General features: G+C 33.6%; 1 protein-coding gene across 4 annotated transcripts; it reads right to left on the bottom strand.

Annotated features, from left to right (window-relative positions):
- Positions 1–1,561: 1,561 nt before the first annotated feature.
- On the bottom strand, positions 1,562–10,374 carry LOC106666319 (calcium uptake protein 1 homolog, mitochondrial). 4 transcript variants are annotated; one of them, XM_014393413.2, is made up of 13 exons: positions 10,090–10,374; positions 8,064–8,221; positions 7,860–8,001; positions 7,238–7,409; positions 6,707–6,744; positions 6,054–6,065; positions 2,942–3,056; positions 2,713–2,873; positions 2,537–2,653; positions 2,329–2,453; positions 1,980–2,107; positions 1,826–1,915; positions 1,562–1,748 (listed from the first exon to the last, which is right to left on the bottom strand). In XM_014393413.2, exons 1-13 carry the CDS (start codon positions 10,192–10,194, stop codon positions 1,594–1,596), a joined length of 1,518 nt encoding a protein of 505 aa, XP_014248899.1. In that variant the 5' UTR covers positions 10,195–10,374; the 3' UTR covers positions 1,562–1,593. The 4 variants fall into 4 exon arrangements, with proteins under 4 accessions (XP_014248899.1, XP_014248900.1, XP_014248901.1 ...); XM_014393414.2 differs by lacking the exon at positions 7,238–7,409 and adding an exon at positions 7,620–7,779 and having other exon boundaries at positions 10,090–10,372; XM_014393415.2 differs by lacking the exon at positions 6,054–6,065 and having other exon boundaries at positions 10,090–10,373.
- Positions 10,375–17,590: the final 7,216 nt, after the last annotated feature.

Below are 17,590 nucleotides of genomic sequence, written 5' to 3'. Positions count from 1 at the left end.
ACTTTTTAAAATTTTAAATTAACTGTTTTTTGCATCAATGTACCTATTTTCCTTTTCAATTGAACATTTTTACCTACAAATTAACCATTTTAAATTTCAAATGGAATTTTTTAAAATATATTTCTTTCATTACATCATTACAATTTTAAGTCCTAGATTGATAAAAACAAGCTATTTTTTTCTTCATGTTTATCTAATAGATTTATATGTATTATGTAGTTCTTCACCATTACATAACGTCATTTTAATTAAAATTAGCCCTTTTTTAATTTCAAATTGCCCATTTTTCCCATCAGATTAACTCTTTTCAATTTTAAATTAGCTTTTTTTACATTTAAATTAAGCCTTTTTAATTTCTAATTATGTAACCTTTTCTATCTTCAAATTTTAGTATCTAATTAACTCTTTGTTGCAACAAGATACCCATTTTCCTTTTCAAATGAACCCTTTTAAATTTCAAAAAAAAAAATAATATGTATTTATTTCGTTACAATCCTAAGTTCTAGATTGATAAAAATCAAGTTAATTTTTTTTCTTTGTGTTTAACTTAAATTAAAAAAGAGAGAGAGAGAGAGAGAGAGAGAGAGAGAGAGAGAGAGAGAGTGAGTGAGTGAGAGGGAGAGAGGATAAATATATAGGTTTGCATACATTTAACTATATATTTTTTCTAGTTGACGTTGATCGACCTACGTAGTTTAAACTGATGATGTATTGGAACTTCTTGAGGTCATTGCAGGTGAATAAAGAACATCACTATTGGGTTTCACCAAGCTTTCGACGAATGTTCCGCCATCATCAGGGCCTAATTTATTAAAAAACAGAATTTACATGAACAGAGTTACATAACACATCTTACATAAATACATTACAAAAATACAAATACGTACTTAACCCAGTTGTTAGGAAAATTCAATTTATTGCACTTTTTTTTGAAGTGAAGATGAAAATGAATCTATATACTAAAAAACAAAAACCGTCTTGTTATATNGGGGGGGAAGTGTAAAGGGTAGGAGGGATATAATAGGGGTTTTAGCTATGTAAGAGGGAAAGACAGAGATAGGGTGAGAAAAGTTCAATAAAATATAAATAACTACTTAAATTGGAGATTTATTAATTTTTCTTAATACATTTTAATAAAGAATTTTTTCAAACTATATAAATTTAACAACATTATAATTTAAACAATAAATATGTGGCACTTAAACTTTACCTACAGGTACTTACTTAAAAATTTAAAATACATTATTAAGTACAAAACAACAAAAAGAGGATAAACCGGTTAAGATTTATAATAATTTAAAATTTATAATATTCAATTATACATTTTATTTCCATTTGTTTGATATAATTTATTGTGCGTAAAATTGAATATTAGTTTATTTAAAGCATTTTGTGGTTATTTTTTGATGCTTTATTTAAAGCTTTATTTAACACAATAGGGGAAAGGTAACTATGAATATGCTCAGATCAATGTGGTAATATTTACTAATCATAGTATTTACTATTAATTAATATGAAAATTCCAAGCACTGAAAACTTAAGTTGGATTAAAAAAAAGCTCAAAGATTGATGACTGCGTTTAATAAAAGCGTGTTATACATCACGCAAAGAGGGCCGGTTTTCTTTTGCACATTTAATAACGGACTGAATCAGTTTGACGAAGCCCGTGTCTTTTGGCTTCTCGAGTCCGCGAAGAAGCCTGTTTTTCATGACAGCAATGAACTCTCGGTTGCTGAGCTGGTCATCAACTGGAAAACAAACCATTCTGAGCTTGTTACAGATAAAGAAATTTAAAAAAAATATATATATAGAAAAAAAGTCTTACGGTTATCGTCAAATATTGTGAAAACAACAGCTATGACGTGATCGCTCAAATCCACATGAGCCACGGTTCTGGCGACATGTTTTAAAGTAGCTGGAGCGAAAAAACAATAAAATATGGAGAAATTCATACAGAAATGTACTTAAAACAAACAGACCTCTATCGATGGAAGCACCAGCAATGTGGTAAAAAGTGAGCGCAGTGTCCACATCATTAATATTGTTAAGAAAGTGAAAGAATTTCAAGTAATCCTCTTTGCTCACACCTTGGCTGTTATCTTTAAAACTAACAAATATGAATTAACAATTTAGAAAAGGTGAAATTTATATCTGGTAATTTTCAAACTGCCTTTTTATAAATGGAACAAAAACTGAAAGTAACATCATACTTATTCAAAATAATTTTTTCTGAATTAAAATTATTATGAGCCACCAAGAATAAATTTATATTGTGTATTGGGTGGACCCAGCATAAATGAATAAAAAAAGGTTTGTCCCCATACTCACAGTTTTTTAACTCTTTTCAGCATCTTCGATTTCTTTTTTGGTGGATAGCCTGCGTAAGCGAGCAGAAGCTCTGTGAAATCAGCTTCAGAAATGTTGCCATTTTCATCTGGGTTTTTTCTCGTAAACTATGTTTTTATGTGGGTGTTAACTTTCTTATTTATTTATTTAATTTTTTTTAAATTTTAATATACTTGGATTCAGAAAATACCTCAAGACTCAAGATTTCAGTCTGAAGCTGACTCTGGAACTCGAGAAACTTCTCGATCGTTAGCTTCTGGTCGAGTTTAGGCCCAAAGAAATAAGTAGTCAACGCAGAATTCACACCCTAAAAAAATTTAAACGGGAAATTTTTGACGATTAAATCAATAGTTTTAAATTAACAACCTTGAACGTATTTCCAGTGTTTGCATGATCCCTGTGCCTGTTGCCGATGCTGGTCTGCTGTCTGATCAGCGTCGCTACTTTCTCAAACTCCTCGCAATCGACGTCGCCGTCGCCATTCAAGTCGAACATACGGAACGCGATTTCGAAGTGCCTTCTTGATGCTTTTAACACAAAACAACATCAAAAATAAAAATAATTAATATTATTACATAACAAAAAAATCGCCTACTTGACAAGACAGTAAGGAGGAAAATATAGTCGGAAAACGTTATCAAACCGGAGCTGCCGAGCTTGTAAAAGATGCTGTCCTCGTCCAACGCTAATTCTAATTTCATGTGAACATTCTGTAAAGAAAATCATTTTTAAAGTTGTTGACACAAAACAACCGGAGTTGGAACTTCTTTTTTTTAAACAATTCACTAAATCTTTAAGAAAAACTACAGTCTAACGACCTAGACCTAATTTGTTAAGACAGCTCATCTACTAATTTTTTTTCTCCTGTCTTTATAATAAATATTAAAGTCTAAATTAAAAATTTTTACATGCAGAGGATTCCTCTTGCTATTTTTGGCAGTCATCTCAATCCACTAAAGTGTGTAGCGCGTTGCTTTACGTTCATCCTTTATGACATGCAATTATTCATTTCAAAATAAATTACGCTTCAATATAATTTCATGTCGGATGTGTATACTTGTAAAAAGAAAGAAAGAAAGAAAAAAAAAAAGAACACTGTTCTAAAAGAAAGTGGTGCACTTGCAACGATTTATAGCTTGGTCAACTCCAATCATCCTTTTTGCACTAGTATGTTTTAAGAATAACATAAAATAATTTCTATTATTTATATAACAATAAAACAAAGACCTCATTGGACCCTGAAGGATTCCAACATCCACTGCTACCTGTATAAGTCAATTGTGCAACCTATAAGGTTACTAAAAAACTGTGGAAAGTGCATTTTTCCGACACTGAGCATTGTTCTCAGTGCCACTTCACACACTTCTCTTGGTCTGAGAATTGCCTCACCGAAGTTGCCATACCGTATACAGGTTAGTGCTGTTACATTCACAAAGGATATATGCCGATTTCTCTGGTTTCACTCGACAGAGTTTCTGTCTTTGCTTTGCTCTTTTTTTAGGTGGTAGTGGTCGGTATAGAATTTGTCTCTTATACTAGGTGCTAGCGTTTTTCTTTTTTCAAGCCGTTTATCCACTTTCAACTTTAGCATACAATCCAGTGCTTTATGGTTATGGTTACGTTCCCATAGGTGAGACGGCTGCTCTTTTTCGGCTAGTTCAGCCTTTTATACCTTATTTATTTCCTTTTATAATACCTTCACATCCCAGAATATTTTATAACCAATTTAAAGTCCTAGAAGGATTAGGAAATTTACACTTCAAGACTAGTTTGGAGCTGAAAACATACAAATTTTGTACCTTTATAACACATAATTTACACAGTGTCTGACTGTTGCCCAGAGTTGGATTGAACGACCCACAGCTTGGAAAATGGTTGGGATTAGTCCAAAAGTTTTATAAGAGTATAATTTGACCCTTTTACCCTTCCATGAACCAAATAGGGCCCATTACCAAAACTTGGGGATGCCTTTCTTCCAAATCTCTGCTATGTCCACATGGAAAGGTTTGTCAAAGTTCAATTTCCTCTTTTTGTTGTAGCCATATCATTTATTTTAATTCTCTCCAGAATTTTTAGATGGCTTCTCTTTACTTCTGGTTCGGCTCTGCCTGGTATTTATGAAAATAAACCGAGGAATATGCGACTGTAGTTCAAGCAGAGACTGGCTATTGAACATTGTGCCAAGGAGATTAAAACGTATTGTTAACAGGAGAATAATTATCTACTTAGAAAGCCAGGTGGCCTGAGGGCAATTACTGCATCGGTAGTGAAGTCATTTGGGATTGCATTAGGGCTCTGTTAGACATTAGGGAAAACAACAAAATTACCCTTGTCTGAGCAACAAAGAAGCTGGCTTTAAGAAAGTTCGATGAGGACATCTATCAGCCCTGAACACTTTTGCACCAAATTGCCAAGAACATCAGACAATGGGTTTAAAATAAGTCCTCTATCCAATGGGAATGCTTAGGACAGAAGGAGGCGAAAAAGTTTATCATGGAACATAGCAGAAACTAACGGCAGTACATAGGATATACCTAGGACTTGTCAGGACTTGAATGATAGTAGGACTTCTGACTGGGCAGTGCAGACTCCGGAGGATTAGGGTACTCAGAACGGAAGGAACAAGCTAGTGCAGATATTGCCAGGAAGAGATGGAACATTTCCTCTGTTGGGTTGAAGGCTTATATAGGCTGACTCATGGAAGTGGAAAAGGCAGGATGCACAAGTGAGTCCTTAAAAAAAGCTTTGGGAACTGGTAAAAAAAAAAAAACTCTTAGCCTTAACAGTGCGCACATCGTGAAGAGGCTGATTCCTCTCTAATTTAGATCTGGCTTTATTTCCTTGTACCTCAGGGGGTCTGTTGACACTCTCGAAAATCCCCTTTTGTTGCTGCTTTGCTTATCTTCTTTAACGAGTATTGATCAGTATAGAGACCTATAATTTTCCTAAATCTTCCCTGCTGAAAGATAAAAATTTAAAAATTTCTTAGCCTCATGCTTGTTGCTTTTGTCCAGGGCATGGGTTTTTCTCAACTGTTTCCAGCTCCAACATCAGAACATTCTCCAGTGCACCATAATTGTACCGTACTAAATAAACACTTAATTCAATTTAAAAAAAAGAAAAAAAACAATGGGGTGAAATATTACAAAAAAAAGCTTTTTTTAAATGGTGATCACTTTCTTTCCTTAAACAGTTGAATTATATAAAAAAAAAGCCAATTTGCTTGCTCTTGTGTGAATGGAACTAAAAAATGAAAGTGAAATATAATTTTAATTATTAAAAAATAAATAATCTAACTTGAAAGTAAAGTGAAAAAAAAATTATAGCTAATTTTCGGCACATTACCTTACAATGTGTTTCTGAAGAGAACTGCATATTTTAATGGTATTAAAAACCTTCATTTTTTCAAATTTGTTTCAAATCTACCCTATAAAATTTACCTAGATGCTAAATATAAATTTCCTGATAAATTATCTACTTATTATGTAGAGAAAAAAAAGAAAGAGTACAGTGAAGGTCCTAAAGCTATGCTATTTATGGTCGTCATGCAAGGCCAAAACATGCTAAATCTGTTTATTTTTACTCCAGAAGAAAGAGGGTGAAAAAGACAGTGAAAATATAGGCAAACAAGTGAAATATTTTCTTTTGTAAATTATTTTGCAAAACAAAAAGTGAAAGAGAGAAAAAAATGGAGAAACAGTAAATACCTCAGCATGGTTCTGTAACAAGAGACAAGAAAAGATTGCATCACAACGATAGAAAAAGGTGAGATTATGAGTTTCTATAAGAAAATGTACACACAAAAAAGAAAAGAAGAGTACACATGAAAGTGCCAAAGACACAAAGGTGTGGTAAAAAGAAAAAATTTAAGGATTATTTTTTATTGGTTTCAGTCCCATTCATTACATTATTTATAAGTTAATTTTTAAACACGAAAGATCAAAAAGGAATTGGACAAAAATTGTTTTGAGATAGTGGGGTTGTTTCAGGGATTGAAGCCACGGTGGCTCGGGTGGAAAAAGTAGTTCTGAAGACTGTTTGCCATTTCTGACATTTGCTTTGTATTTCAAATTTTGTGTTTAAAAATTAACTCATATGTAAAAAGAAAATCTAATAAAATGGCCCATAGGCTTTAAGAGATAAAATTTTATGACGTATGTACAGGCCGTTTTATTAGCTCGCCATTTTCGAAAATTTACAACAATTACAGACACAGATTATTGAGAAGGGATAAAAACACATTTTACACAAATAAGGCAAAATATGACGGCTACGTGGGTTTTCATTAACATTTCTTGTATAAGTACGACAAAGGGTTCGCATAGAACAAAAAATTATAAACTGAGATAAATTAATTTACCTTCGGATCGTATCGCTTGTACTGGTCCAATCCCAGGCCTAAAAAAACAGACATTTTAGCATGGAATTGGGTGAGAAAAAAAAATTACGACATGCGATATCAAGCAGCAAACTGAATATATTAAAAAAAAGCGGTTTTATGCATAAAATATAATACATTAAATATTATTAGATTAGACAAATGTTACTCACATGCAAAAGGAAAAGAAAAAAGAAAGAAAGCTGATAATTTAAAACTAAGTTGATAAAATAAAATATAAACCAGACTACCTTGATTAAATAAAATAACAAAATCAAACAAAATTGGACTTAGTCAAAATTTAAATCCTTGTTTTCCCTTAAAAAAGTAATTAAATAATTTAAAAAATTTCAATTTTTTAAAAGATAATTGACAAATAAAGCACAAGATAAAAAATAATATACTGAGTACAGCGATGAAGCTTAGAAATAAGAAACAGAGGTAAATAAAATTGTTCATAGACAGAATCACAACATCGATATATTTTTTTTGTTTCTTTTTAAGATTTTTTACCATCTGGCTGTTTAATTCCGGGCGTCATTGACCTTAGAAAGTCGTCCGGCGTCATGAAGACTTCATGCGTCTCGCTAGATCCGTGCGAATGCGAGACTTGGAGCGTTGCAAAGTACCGAAACACTTTATCCGGCGTTGAGAAGTGGCGCATACGATTTTCATATTCGATTATCTGTCAAATATTTCTTTTGAATTTTCAAATTTTCCATTTAGAAAAAGGAAACAACTAAATAAAATAATTAAAATCTCCCAACTGTCCAATGATTGAAGGTTAATCATGCAAATCATTCAAATTAGAAACCAGACCTTTTTTTTACATTTTCCAAGACAACCAAAGTTTAGTAATTTTTTTGTTTTGTTTTTCAATTTTGGTTTACTTTACCATCTGGCTGTTTGATATCAGGCGTAATTGATCGTAGTAAATCATACGGTGTCATATATATATCCACTGATTCAGGTGTCGTTATTTTAACTGTTGCAAAGTAGCGGAAAATCTTATCAGGTGTTGAATACATCCGCATTCTATTCTCGTATTCTATTATCTAAATTATTATTTCATAAAAGTTTTTGCAAGGGAGATATATGATCATTTTAATTTTTGAAAAATTAAACCTTTTATTACCTTACGGTCTCTAAAACCGACTTTGTCCTTTTTCTTCTTCTTCTTCGAACCTTCTTCTTCAGAGGTGTTGATTATCTCCTTGGGAATCGGCTGGTGCTGGATTTCAGCTGCGTCGACTGATGGGAAGATCGCTTCTTTGACTCTAAACGAACAGAAATGTTAGGAACGCTGTTAAAGCTTTCAGTGATTAAACTAGGAACATACTCATCCCAATCGATTAGCGTCCCAAGGAAAAAGGTTCCGAGGAATAAATGCCAAAATTTGGAAAAAGGTTTTTCAGGAGGTTTTCCATGGCTTATGTTTTTATAAAACCTCTCTTGTATTCGCCACTGGGAATTCGATTTCAGTTTTTGGTTAAGAAGCTACAAAATACAAATTTAAATAAATTGATGAAAAAATTGATAAAATTAATAAGAAAACCGCAATATTCTTGGGGGTAAAGAACAAAAATAACATAATTTCCTTGGTAGCCAAGGCATCAAACTGAGTTGTACTATGCAGCAACCTGAGCATGAGCTAATGGTCAATCAAATTATGACAGAATTAAACAAGTCCATAAACAGATGGTTCCTCACGAAGAGTAAGAGAATACTGAGTTAACATTGACTCATATAATGCAGACAGTCAGAAAAATGAGCTCCAGGCTTCAAACTGACTCATATGTGGTTTAAACGAAAGCCATCAAGTGTTTCAAAAAAATTAGCTCAAAGCTAGGCATATCTATCAACCATGGTTCTTGACTATCAGTAAGAGTAACCTAAGTCAATAGTGACTTGTACAATGTTCAAATTTAAGCCATCAACCGTGGTTCCTGACTATGAGTAGGTGTAACCTAAGTCAATAATGACTCAATTAATCCAGACAATGCTGATACATCGGCTACAAGCTTCAAAATGCATCGTACAATGTTCAAAGTTAAGCCATCCACCATGGTTCTTGACTATCAGTAAGAGTAACCTACGTCAATAGTGACTTGTACAATATTCAAATTTAAGCCTTCAGCCGTGGTTCCTGACTCTCAATAGGAGCAACCTAAGTCAATAGTAACTTGTACAATGTTCAAATTTAAGCCATCAACCATGGTTCCTGACTATGAGTAGGTGTAACCTAAGTCAATAATGACTCGACTAATCCAGACAATACCAAAAAATTAGCTTCAAAATGACTCATACGATGTTCAAACTTAAACTATCAGGAGTCTGTAATAAAATAGACACAGAACTAGACATACCTATCAATCATGGTTCCTGGCTATCAGCAGGAATAACCTAAGTCAATAATGACTTGACCAATTCAGATGTTACTGAAAAATTAGTTTTAAGCTTCAAAATTATTTGTACACTGTTCAAAAACAACAATCATTCAAGTTTAGAGCAGTAGTTGCAAACTAAGTGGAAATTAATGCAAACAATGAAGAAAATTAAGCCTTAATCGTGATTTTGACCATTGGCTGGACCTTGAACCACCAGTCAATAAAGTTGAGGCAGAAATAAACATATCTATCAATACATAGTTTCTAACAGGCAACAGAAATGTCCAGAATCAGCACTGATCATTAAGTCATCAGAAAAATACGCTTCAAACATGATAAGTATAATGTTGCCACCTGAGTTCCTGTGTAGTAGAAGCAACATGAGTCACTCTCGGAGAAAAATCAAATGGGCTTCAAATTGCCTTGTACCCTGTGGCTCGAGCAAAGTGTGTTATATTGGGTTGTCCGGAAAATAATGCAGGATTTTAAGTTTTCATTAAAAAAAATCTATATAAAATATTCTGTTTACGTTTACAGGATTACTCATTTGTANATGGGAAATTATTTTGATTAAAGAACATTGCTTTAAAGTAACTAGTTTCTTTTTTTTTGTTTAATACCAAAATCCTGCATTATTTTCCGGACAACCCAATAGATAAGCAAACCACAGCTAAACATGTTCGGGTGGTTCTTCACTGCTGGTTGAGAAAAGACAAGGTCACCTCTTGGCAAAGATTACGACAGCATAAGAGTTTAAATATCAAATCAAACACTGGGAATACGTCTATCATGCATGATTGGGCAGATCATAATGTATTTTCTTTGGTATACAGTGACGCCTCACTCTGCCTTTATATAATATAGCATTGAAACATCACTTCCCCCAGTACATGACTTACCAGTTGAAATAATGACTCGATCTTTTTTGACCAATTTTGGAGTTGTTTTTATGAAAATTTTGTGGCTAAATCGACTTACATTGTTGGACAGACATTTCAACGTCGTCGAATGGTAGAGCCTTAGTAAATCCTTGTCTTTCTTCACCCTGGCCAACACAACCCTGACGCTGTTTGGGTGGAACATGTCCGTGTAAATCCAAGCCAAATGGAAAGAAAATGGAAAGAAGAAAAACAATTCCGAGAAACGATATTACAAAATGGACAATGAACAGTCCGAGTGGAATAATAAAAAATTAAAACCCGACTGGAAAAGTGGAAACCTTCGTTGTGACGGTTTCAGTTCGACCCTTGAAAGCGCATGACCGTTGAAGAGGGGAGTTGACTTTTTAAAATTTCGCAACTCGCACATTTTCGCCTTTAAAACAAGCAAGTATTTAAAAATGAAACCATTAAACAATCAACTTTACATTAATGTTTCAACAAATATAACTATAACGAAAACTTTCTGTGTAGAGGTTTTTAGATAGTTCTGTAGGGTTTCCATGTTGAACAAATGTTGCACATAACCTTACAAAACGAATCAGGTAATTCAATTTGATTCCATTATTCAATTAATAATTTTTAAATGAATTTTTAATATATAGTTAAAAAATGTTTTAAATTTCTTTTAAAAAACATCACATTGATACTTTTGGCTAGACTGACTCCAATATTATTATTATTTTTTGCCATACAAGCCTACAGGAAATGTTTAAACTATGGAACAAAAATTCAAAATTTTACTTAAAGAATAGTAATAAATTTTATAATTTATTTTTAAAATTTAAAATAAAACCATTAAACAATCAACGTTCATTAATGTATCAATGAAAATACTATAACGAAAACTTTCTATGTAGAGATTTTTAGATAGTTGTTCTGTAGGGTTTCCATGTTGAACAAATTGCACATAACCGTACAAAACTAATCAGGTAATTCAATTTGATTCCATTATTCAATATATTTATACGATTTTTCAAATGAATTTTTATAGTAATTATTATTATTATTAATTTTTAAGGGCGTTTTAACGGCTAAGGTCATTTCACGCCCTAACATCTAAACCTTCTATCTTAGGTTAGCTATATCTCTTCTGAGTGCTATAAAGCTCTGACTCCAAACATTCACTCGTAATCTAATTTATCCTATTGCCAAATTCTTAATTCGGAAGGCCAAATGTAATCAAAATTCCCATTTTGCAGTTTATTTCCCCGCAATTTGTATTTTCTTCCATTTCATTTTTCCGCTCCGGCAGCCTCAAAAACTTCTGAAAAAAGAAATCTTGCACGCACAACTTTTATTCAAACATTATCAGGCATTCAATCATATAACAATTTGGGAAAAGGCCTAAATCTCATTATAAATTCCAATAAAATTGAGAAAGCTGAAAAGTGCTCTTCGAAAGAAACACTGGGGACCCAGTAACTCCTGTAAATCACTCGAAAGGTTGAGCCTTTGCCTAAAATTATTATTATTATTATTTTTAAGGACGTTTTAACGGCTAAGGTCATTTCACGCTCTAACATCCCAAACCTTCTATCTTAGTTTAGCTATATCCCTTCTGAGTGCTATAAAGCTCTGACTCCAAACATTCACTCGTAAACTCATTTATCCTATTGCCATCCAAGCTTTAATTTATCCTTTTAAAATTCTTAATTTGGAAAGGTAAATGCATGCAAAAATCCCATTTTTAAAAAAAATTAGAATTCTGAATTTTTGTTCCATAATTTAAACATTTCCCATAGGCTTGTACAAAATTCCCATTTTAAATTGCATAAAATTTAATCAAATTATAAAATTTATTTCTGTTTCTTTTTTAATTAGAATTGTGAATTTTTGTTCCATAATTTAAAAATTCCCCGTAGGCTTGTATGGCTAATAATAATAATGGAGTCAGACTAGCAACAGTCTCAGCATGAGTATAGGCTGATCCTTATCATTTTAGCAGGCAAACGTTGAATGGTATAACAATTTGGGAAAAAAACTGAAAAGTGCTCTTTGAAAGAAACACTGGGGACCCAATAACTCCTGTAAATCACTTGAAAGGTTGAGCCTTTGCCTAAAGGGTTGCAAAGTGGGACAGTCGTCCAAAATATGTTTTACTGTCAGAATGATACGTACTCCACTTTGTATACATCGAGGATAAGTTGGAAGGTTGTTGCCTATTAAAAGCCTATTATGGATTAGCCTGATGTGACCTATTCGCAATCTAGAGAGAATCATAAGTTCTTTTCTCTCAAGTTCCTCAGTTGGCCATTTATGGACAACTGGCTTAATTTCTTTCATACTATCACTACAGACATTCCATCTTGCTGCCCACTTTCGTTTGATAATGTTTTTAACATAAACAACTATATCATCTGGGCGGAGAGGAAATTATCTGTTCTTTGGGGATGGTTTGCAGCGTTCTTTGCCTGTTGATCATTAATATATAGTTAAAAAATGTTTTAAATTTCTTTTAAAAAACATCACATTGATACTTTTGGCTAGACTGACTCCATTATTATTATTTTTTGCCATACAAGCCTACAGGAAATGTTTAAACTATGGAACAAAAATTCAAAAATATAATTAAAAAATAGTAATAAATTTTATAATTTAATTTTTTTTAATTTAAAAATAAAACCATTAAACAATCAACTTTATATTAATGTTTCAACAAATATAAGTTATAACTATAACAAAAACTTTCTATGTAGAGGTTTTTAGATAGTTGTTCTGTTAGGGTTTCCATATTGAACAAATTGCACAAAGCCATACAAAACTAATCAGGTAATTCAATTTGATTCCATTATTCCATATATTTATACGATTTTTTAAATGAATTTTTAATATATAGTTAAAAAATGTTTTAAATTTCTTTTAAAACACATCACATTGAGACTTTTGGCTAGTCTGACTCCACTATTATTATTTATTTTTAATTAATGTTTTACATTTCAATTTTGCCTTTCAAATTAAGTATTTTAAAAGGATATATTAAAGCTTTGGTTGGCAATAGGATAGATTCTGGTGGTTGTTGTCTGGATTCCCGGACACCGGCCTGGAGGGTAATGAACGTGCGGACGAGGCGGCGAAACCCTCCGGATCGGACCATCGTGATCAGGCCCCCTGACGCTAAACACGCAGTAAAAAATATGATAAAAGGAAGATGGCAGCGTCAGTGGGCAGGGTCGTCGGAGAGGCTCTTGCGAATCAAGAGCACGACTGGTAGATGGCCCTCAGAGAACCTGAGCAGGAGACGGGGATCATCCTCACCCGTCTGAGGATTGGCCATACGTGGTTGACACACGGGCACCTGCTTTTAGGCCAAAGCCTGAGCAGGTGCCCCTTATGCAGAGAAAGGTTACTCGATGTGTCCCACATAATAGAGGCGTGTCATGCCTTTGCTCCATACAGAGAGCATGCAGGCATGTCGCCAGATCTAAGAAGAGTTCTCGAATATGGTAACGAGTTTCAAGGTCCTCTGTTCTGCTTTTTAGGGGAATTCGGAATTTTTTATTGTATATAGCCTTCAAAATATGTGTTTTGTGTTTCTGTGTTTTGTATGAGTGAGTGTATTTATGAGAGTGATGGGGAGGGACTGATGGTGGAATAGCAACCCCATTGCCCCTCAAGCTGTGTATGTGACTTGGGTTGATGGCGGTTTTCTCTACTCAAAAAAGAAGTAGTTTTCTTCTACTGCTACTAATCTCATCTCCTCCTATCTGTCTGACAAAACTAAGAGCTCATGTTCTCCTCTTCTCTCTCAATGTCAGCTGGTGTACCCAAGGCTCTATTCTTGGACTTTACCTCTTTCCATGTTTCTAATGATCTTCCATTAATTCGTAATTTCTCCCAAGTTCATCTTTATGCTATGACCATCCAATGTCGTACATATCTGAAACTATATCTCTGCTCAACTGAATGTTCATTCAATCAATGGTTAAAAAATAACGGCTTTCTTTTAAACTCTAACAAATCCCAGTCCTTATTAATTTCCTAAAAACCCATTAATACACATTGCTTATCCCTCATATCAACAGCTCCCCTATTAATTTTCGTCCTGGAGTTAAAAATCTCAGCGTTATTTTTAACTCCAAACTTACATGGCATAACCATGTAAGCTCTGTTTTAAAAAGATCTACTAAAGCTTCTATTATCTTCGATGCCTTAGTTTTTTCACTCCACAGAAAACTAGATTTCTCCTTATCAAATCCCTAATAAATCCTTTATTCTCTTACTGTAGCACTACATTTTTAATTTTCCTTAGGCTCTCGATCTGCTCATCTGCTCCTTCAAATTGTTTACCTGAATTAGATACTATTATGATATTAAGCCAAGGATCATATTTTCTCCTATATTAACTTCTTCAGCAACCTTAACATTTTAAGTACTGTGTGGTGTTTAGTGATCGTTAGTTAATGATTATTTGGAGGTCGTGAGATGCGGTCTGTCCAGACCTCCAAACAATCATTAAGTACTTATAAACATTTTAGTTTATAATTGAATTTTGATATATACATGTCACTCTTAAATTTATTTCATAGTGACCACTTATTGATTTAGTCTTGATTTTCATTTTTAAAAAAGCCGTGAGATACGGTCTGGTCTCATGATTTCTGAATAATCATCGATTAACGGTCACTAATCACCACGCATTTACAAAAAAAGTTTATTTCATTTTGATTTTAGAAATTAATGAGAAATAAAATTATAATAATAACAAAAATAATTTTTTTCAAACCAACAAGAAAATAATAAATTTGATATTATTAGGTTAGTTATATTAGTGTAGAGGGTGATGGAGTAAATCTAATTGAATACCCCCCCACCCTAATTGAATGAGTGGTAAATAGGGGTGAATGTATTTAAGAACGAACATAAGTACGAATAGGTTTGGAATTGCATGCGTTGGATGCTGAATTGACCTAGCTGTTGATATCATCCGGCTCCCGAACTTGGAGGCTAGCCGGCTAAGACTACACCTCTCATTCCTTTTTTCATTCTCATTTTTCTACTTTTTGTAAATTTCTCTCCTTCTTCTGTACCCCTCTCACATCTCTATCCCATGCTCCTATCTATTTTTCTTACCTCTCCACTGTATTATTTCAATTTTCTCACTCTTTCTATCTTTCTATCTTAATATTTTTCTCTATATATTTTTGAATTAATCTTGTTAAAAACTTAGGATTTAAAAAAATAATTTAAAAGTAATATAATATAATCGATATAATTAGGAAAAGTGGGTAACATTTTTATTTGAAAGAATTATTTTAACACACACGCACACGCACGACACACACATACACACGCACGCACGCACGCGCGCACGCACGCACGCACGCACGCGCGCGCGCACACACACACACACACACACACACGCACGCACGCACGCACGCACGCACGCACGTTCTATATTTATTCAGTGTTTGTGCAATCTTCGGAATCTTCAGATCTTATCGTCCCGAGTGGATGGACGGTGTGACTTTCATATTTATTGTCCATAAATTGTCCTCTTGATCTTTTAAATGAGAAAAGGCCGCTTTTAGACAGCCGAATATATTTAGGGCGCTGTATAACTGTCAACTTGTTAAAAAGAAAGTACACAATTGTCACATTGCGTAGGACAAAATAAATTAAGGATATCATAATTAACAATCTCTATCTGTAGGCTTTATGACAACAGGGTACCTCACACCACATGCATTTTATAAAAAAAAAGAAAAAAAAATACGAACTTATAAATGAAATATTAATACCAAACGTCTTGAAATTTGATAAAAAGATTTTCTATTACAATAATGCATTAAAATATAACTGCATATTATTGCAGTTATAAGATTGAACTATTAGAGGTTCAGGGCTACCGAATGCTGTGCGATACAGTCGCCTAGTTTTATGTTTAGAAGACAGAGAACAATAACAGTTGCCAAACCGACTTGAGGGCCTTCGGCGGGGGCCAAAACAACACCTTAATCTCATTTTAAACCTATTCGGAACTAATGTCGATAAGCCGAAAAGAAGAAAGAATAGATTTCTGGCTGTATTGAAGAAAATCGTAGACGGAGAATTTTTTTAAAAATTTAAATCTAGTGCGTATAATTATATCAGTCGGACAAATTTGAAGCTTGAGAATATTATTTTACATTAATACACTTCTTAGACTCTGGAATCTTGTTAATAAGACTTAAAATAACCTATGGATTACTAATCTGGTGGACCAAACCTCAACAAAAACAAACTACCCAAACATTAGGCAGCACACGAAGAATGGCAAACTTAAGAATATAAGGAGCAATGAAAACAACGCCATCAATTGCACTCGAAACTGCTAAACCCACCTTCATTGGAAACAATTATACAAGAAGAAGCTAGGGAAAGCTCATTTATGCTCCAGAATCAATCAGACAGGTTGGGAACTAAACACTTCGTGTACACGAGAATGATCAATAAAATCAGACACCCGCTCTTAGCAATTGGGACTGACGACAGGATCCCGGAATCACTCTTTACAACATCATATGAAGGACTCAATAGACTACAACGGAGAAGAAGAATTCAGGAGTACATCAGATACAATGATAATGTATACATGATGTGTATATATATGATGGCTCCGAAACAGAAGAAGGAAACGGATCAGGCATTTTTTGTACAAGCCCAAAACACGAGCAATCAAACTCATTAAGCGGCCCTTACTCGGTCAATAATATTGACAATAATATTGATCGTGTAGGGTGAAAAAAGAGTATTGATGGTCGATATTGAAGCGATATCGCTGAAATCCAGGTTTTCTGATCTCGGGGCGTCAATATTTAAAAGTGGAGGGGATATTGTCAATATTATTGAGCGTCTAGAGGCATATTCAATAATATTGTCAATACTCAGTTGTTGCCGAGTTTTTGTAGGAAAGGAATCTTTGTGCAGAGTAATGGGTTATACAATATTATTATTATTACTGACTATTATTCAGGTTTCTTCAACCACTCTTTCATCCATCGATTTCGCTGAAGTCGACGAATACTTACGATGGCTACACAACATTTTTTCCATTTTTGTGGTGTTTAGTGACCGTTAGCCAATGATTATTTGGAAATCGTGAGGTGCGGTCTGGTGTGACTAAGTTTTAGAAAAACATTTTCTTTATCATGCCAACATTTCGATCTTTATTGAGATCATCTTCAAGGCTCAAAGTGTTTGTTTTCCGTGTAGATGTGTCATTCTTGCGTGTTGTGTTGAGAGTGGGCACTTCGAGCCCTGAAGATGGTCTCAATAAAGATCGAAACGTTGCATAATAAAGAAAATATTTTTCTAAAACCTACGTCACACCAGATCGCACCTCACGATCTCCAAATAATCATTTTTTCGATTGTTCATGTTTTCAAAACACAGGACGCCACGAAAATTCACATGGAAAGACACAATTTCACTTGTCCGAATGGTGGAAACAAACGTACTGAGCACATTTATTGATACAATTTATTGACAATAATATTTACCGTGTAGGGTATGACGATATTGATGGTGGTATCCTCAAGGAGTAAATGACTGTATTGACA

Source organism: Cimex lectularius, unplaced genomic scaffold, assembly GCF_000648675.2.
Source record: "Cimex lectularius strain Harlan isolate CLEC.00 unplaced genomic scaffold, Clec_2.1 scaffold236, whole genome shotgun sequence".
Lineage (NCBI taxonomy): Eukaryota > Metazoa > Arthropoda > Insecta > Hemiptera > Cimicidae > Cimex > Cimex lectularius.
This window is presented reverse-complemented; position numbering and strand designations above follow the sequence as displayed.

What these genes read in the sequence shown, in the direction of transcription:
- LOC106666319 (XM_014393413.2), bottom strand. Translation starts at nt 10,194, where the DNA reads ATGTTCCACCCAAACAGCGTCAGGGTTGTGTTGGCCAGGGTGAAGAAA. An exon ending in TGAAATGTCTGTCCAACAAT is followed by an intron (nt 8,222 to 10,089) that starts GTAAGTCGATTT and finishes TGTATTTTGTAG; the next exon opens with CTTCTTAACCAAAAACTGAA. An exon ending in CTGAAAAGAGTTAAAAAACT is followed by an intron (nt 2,108 to 2,328) that starts GTGAGTATGGGG and finishes CATATTTGTTAG; the next exon opens with TTTTAAAGATAACAGCCAAG.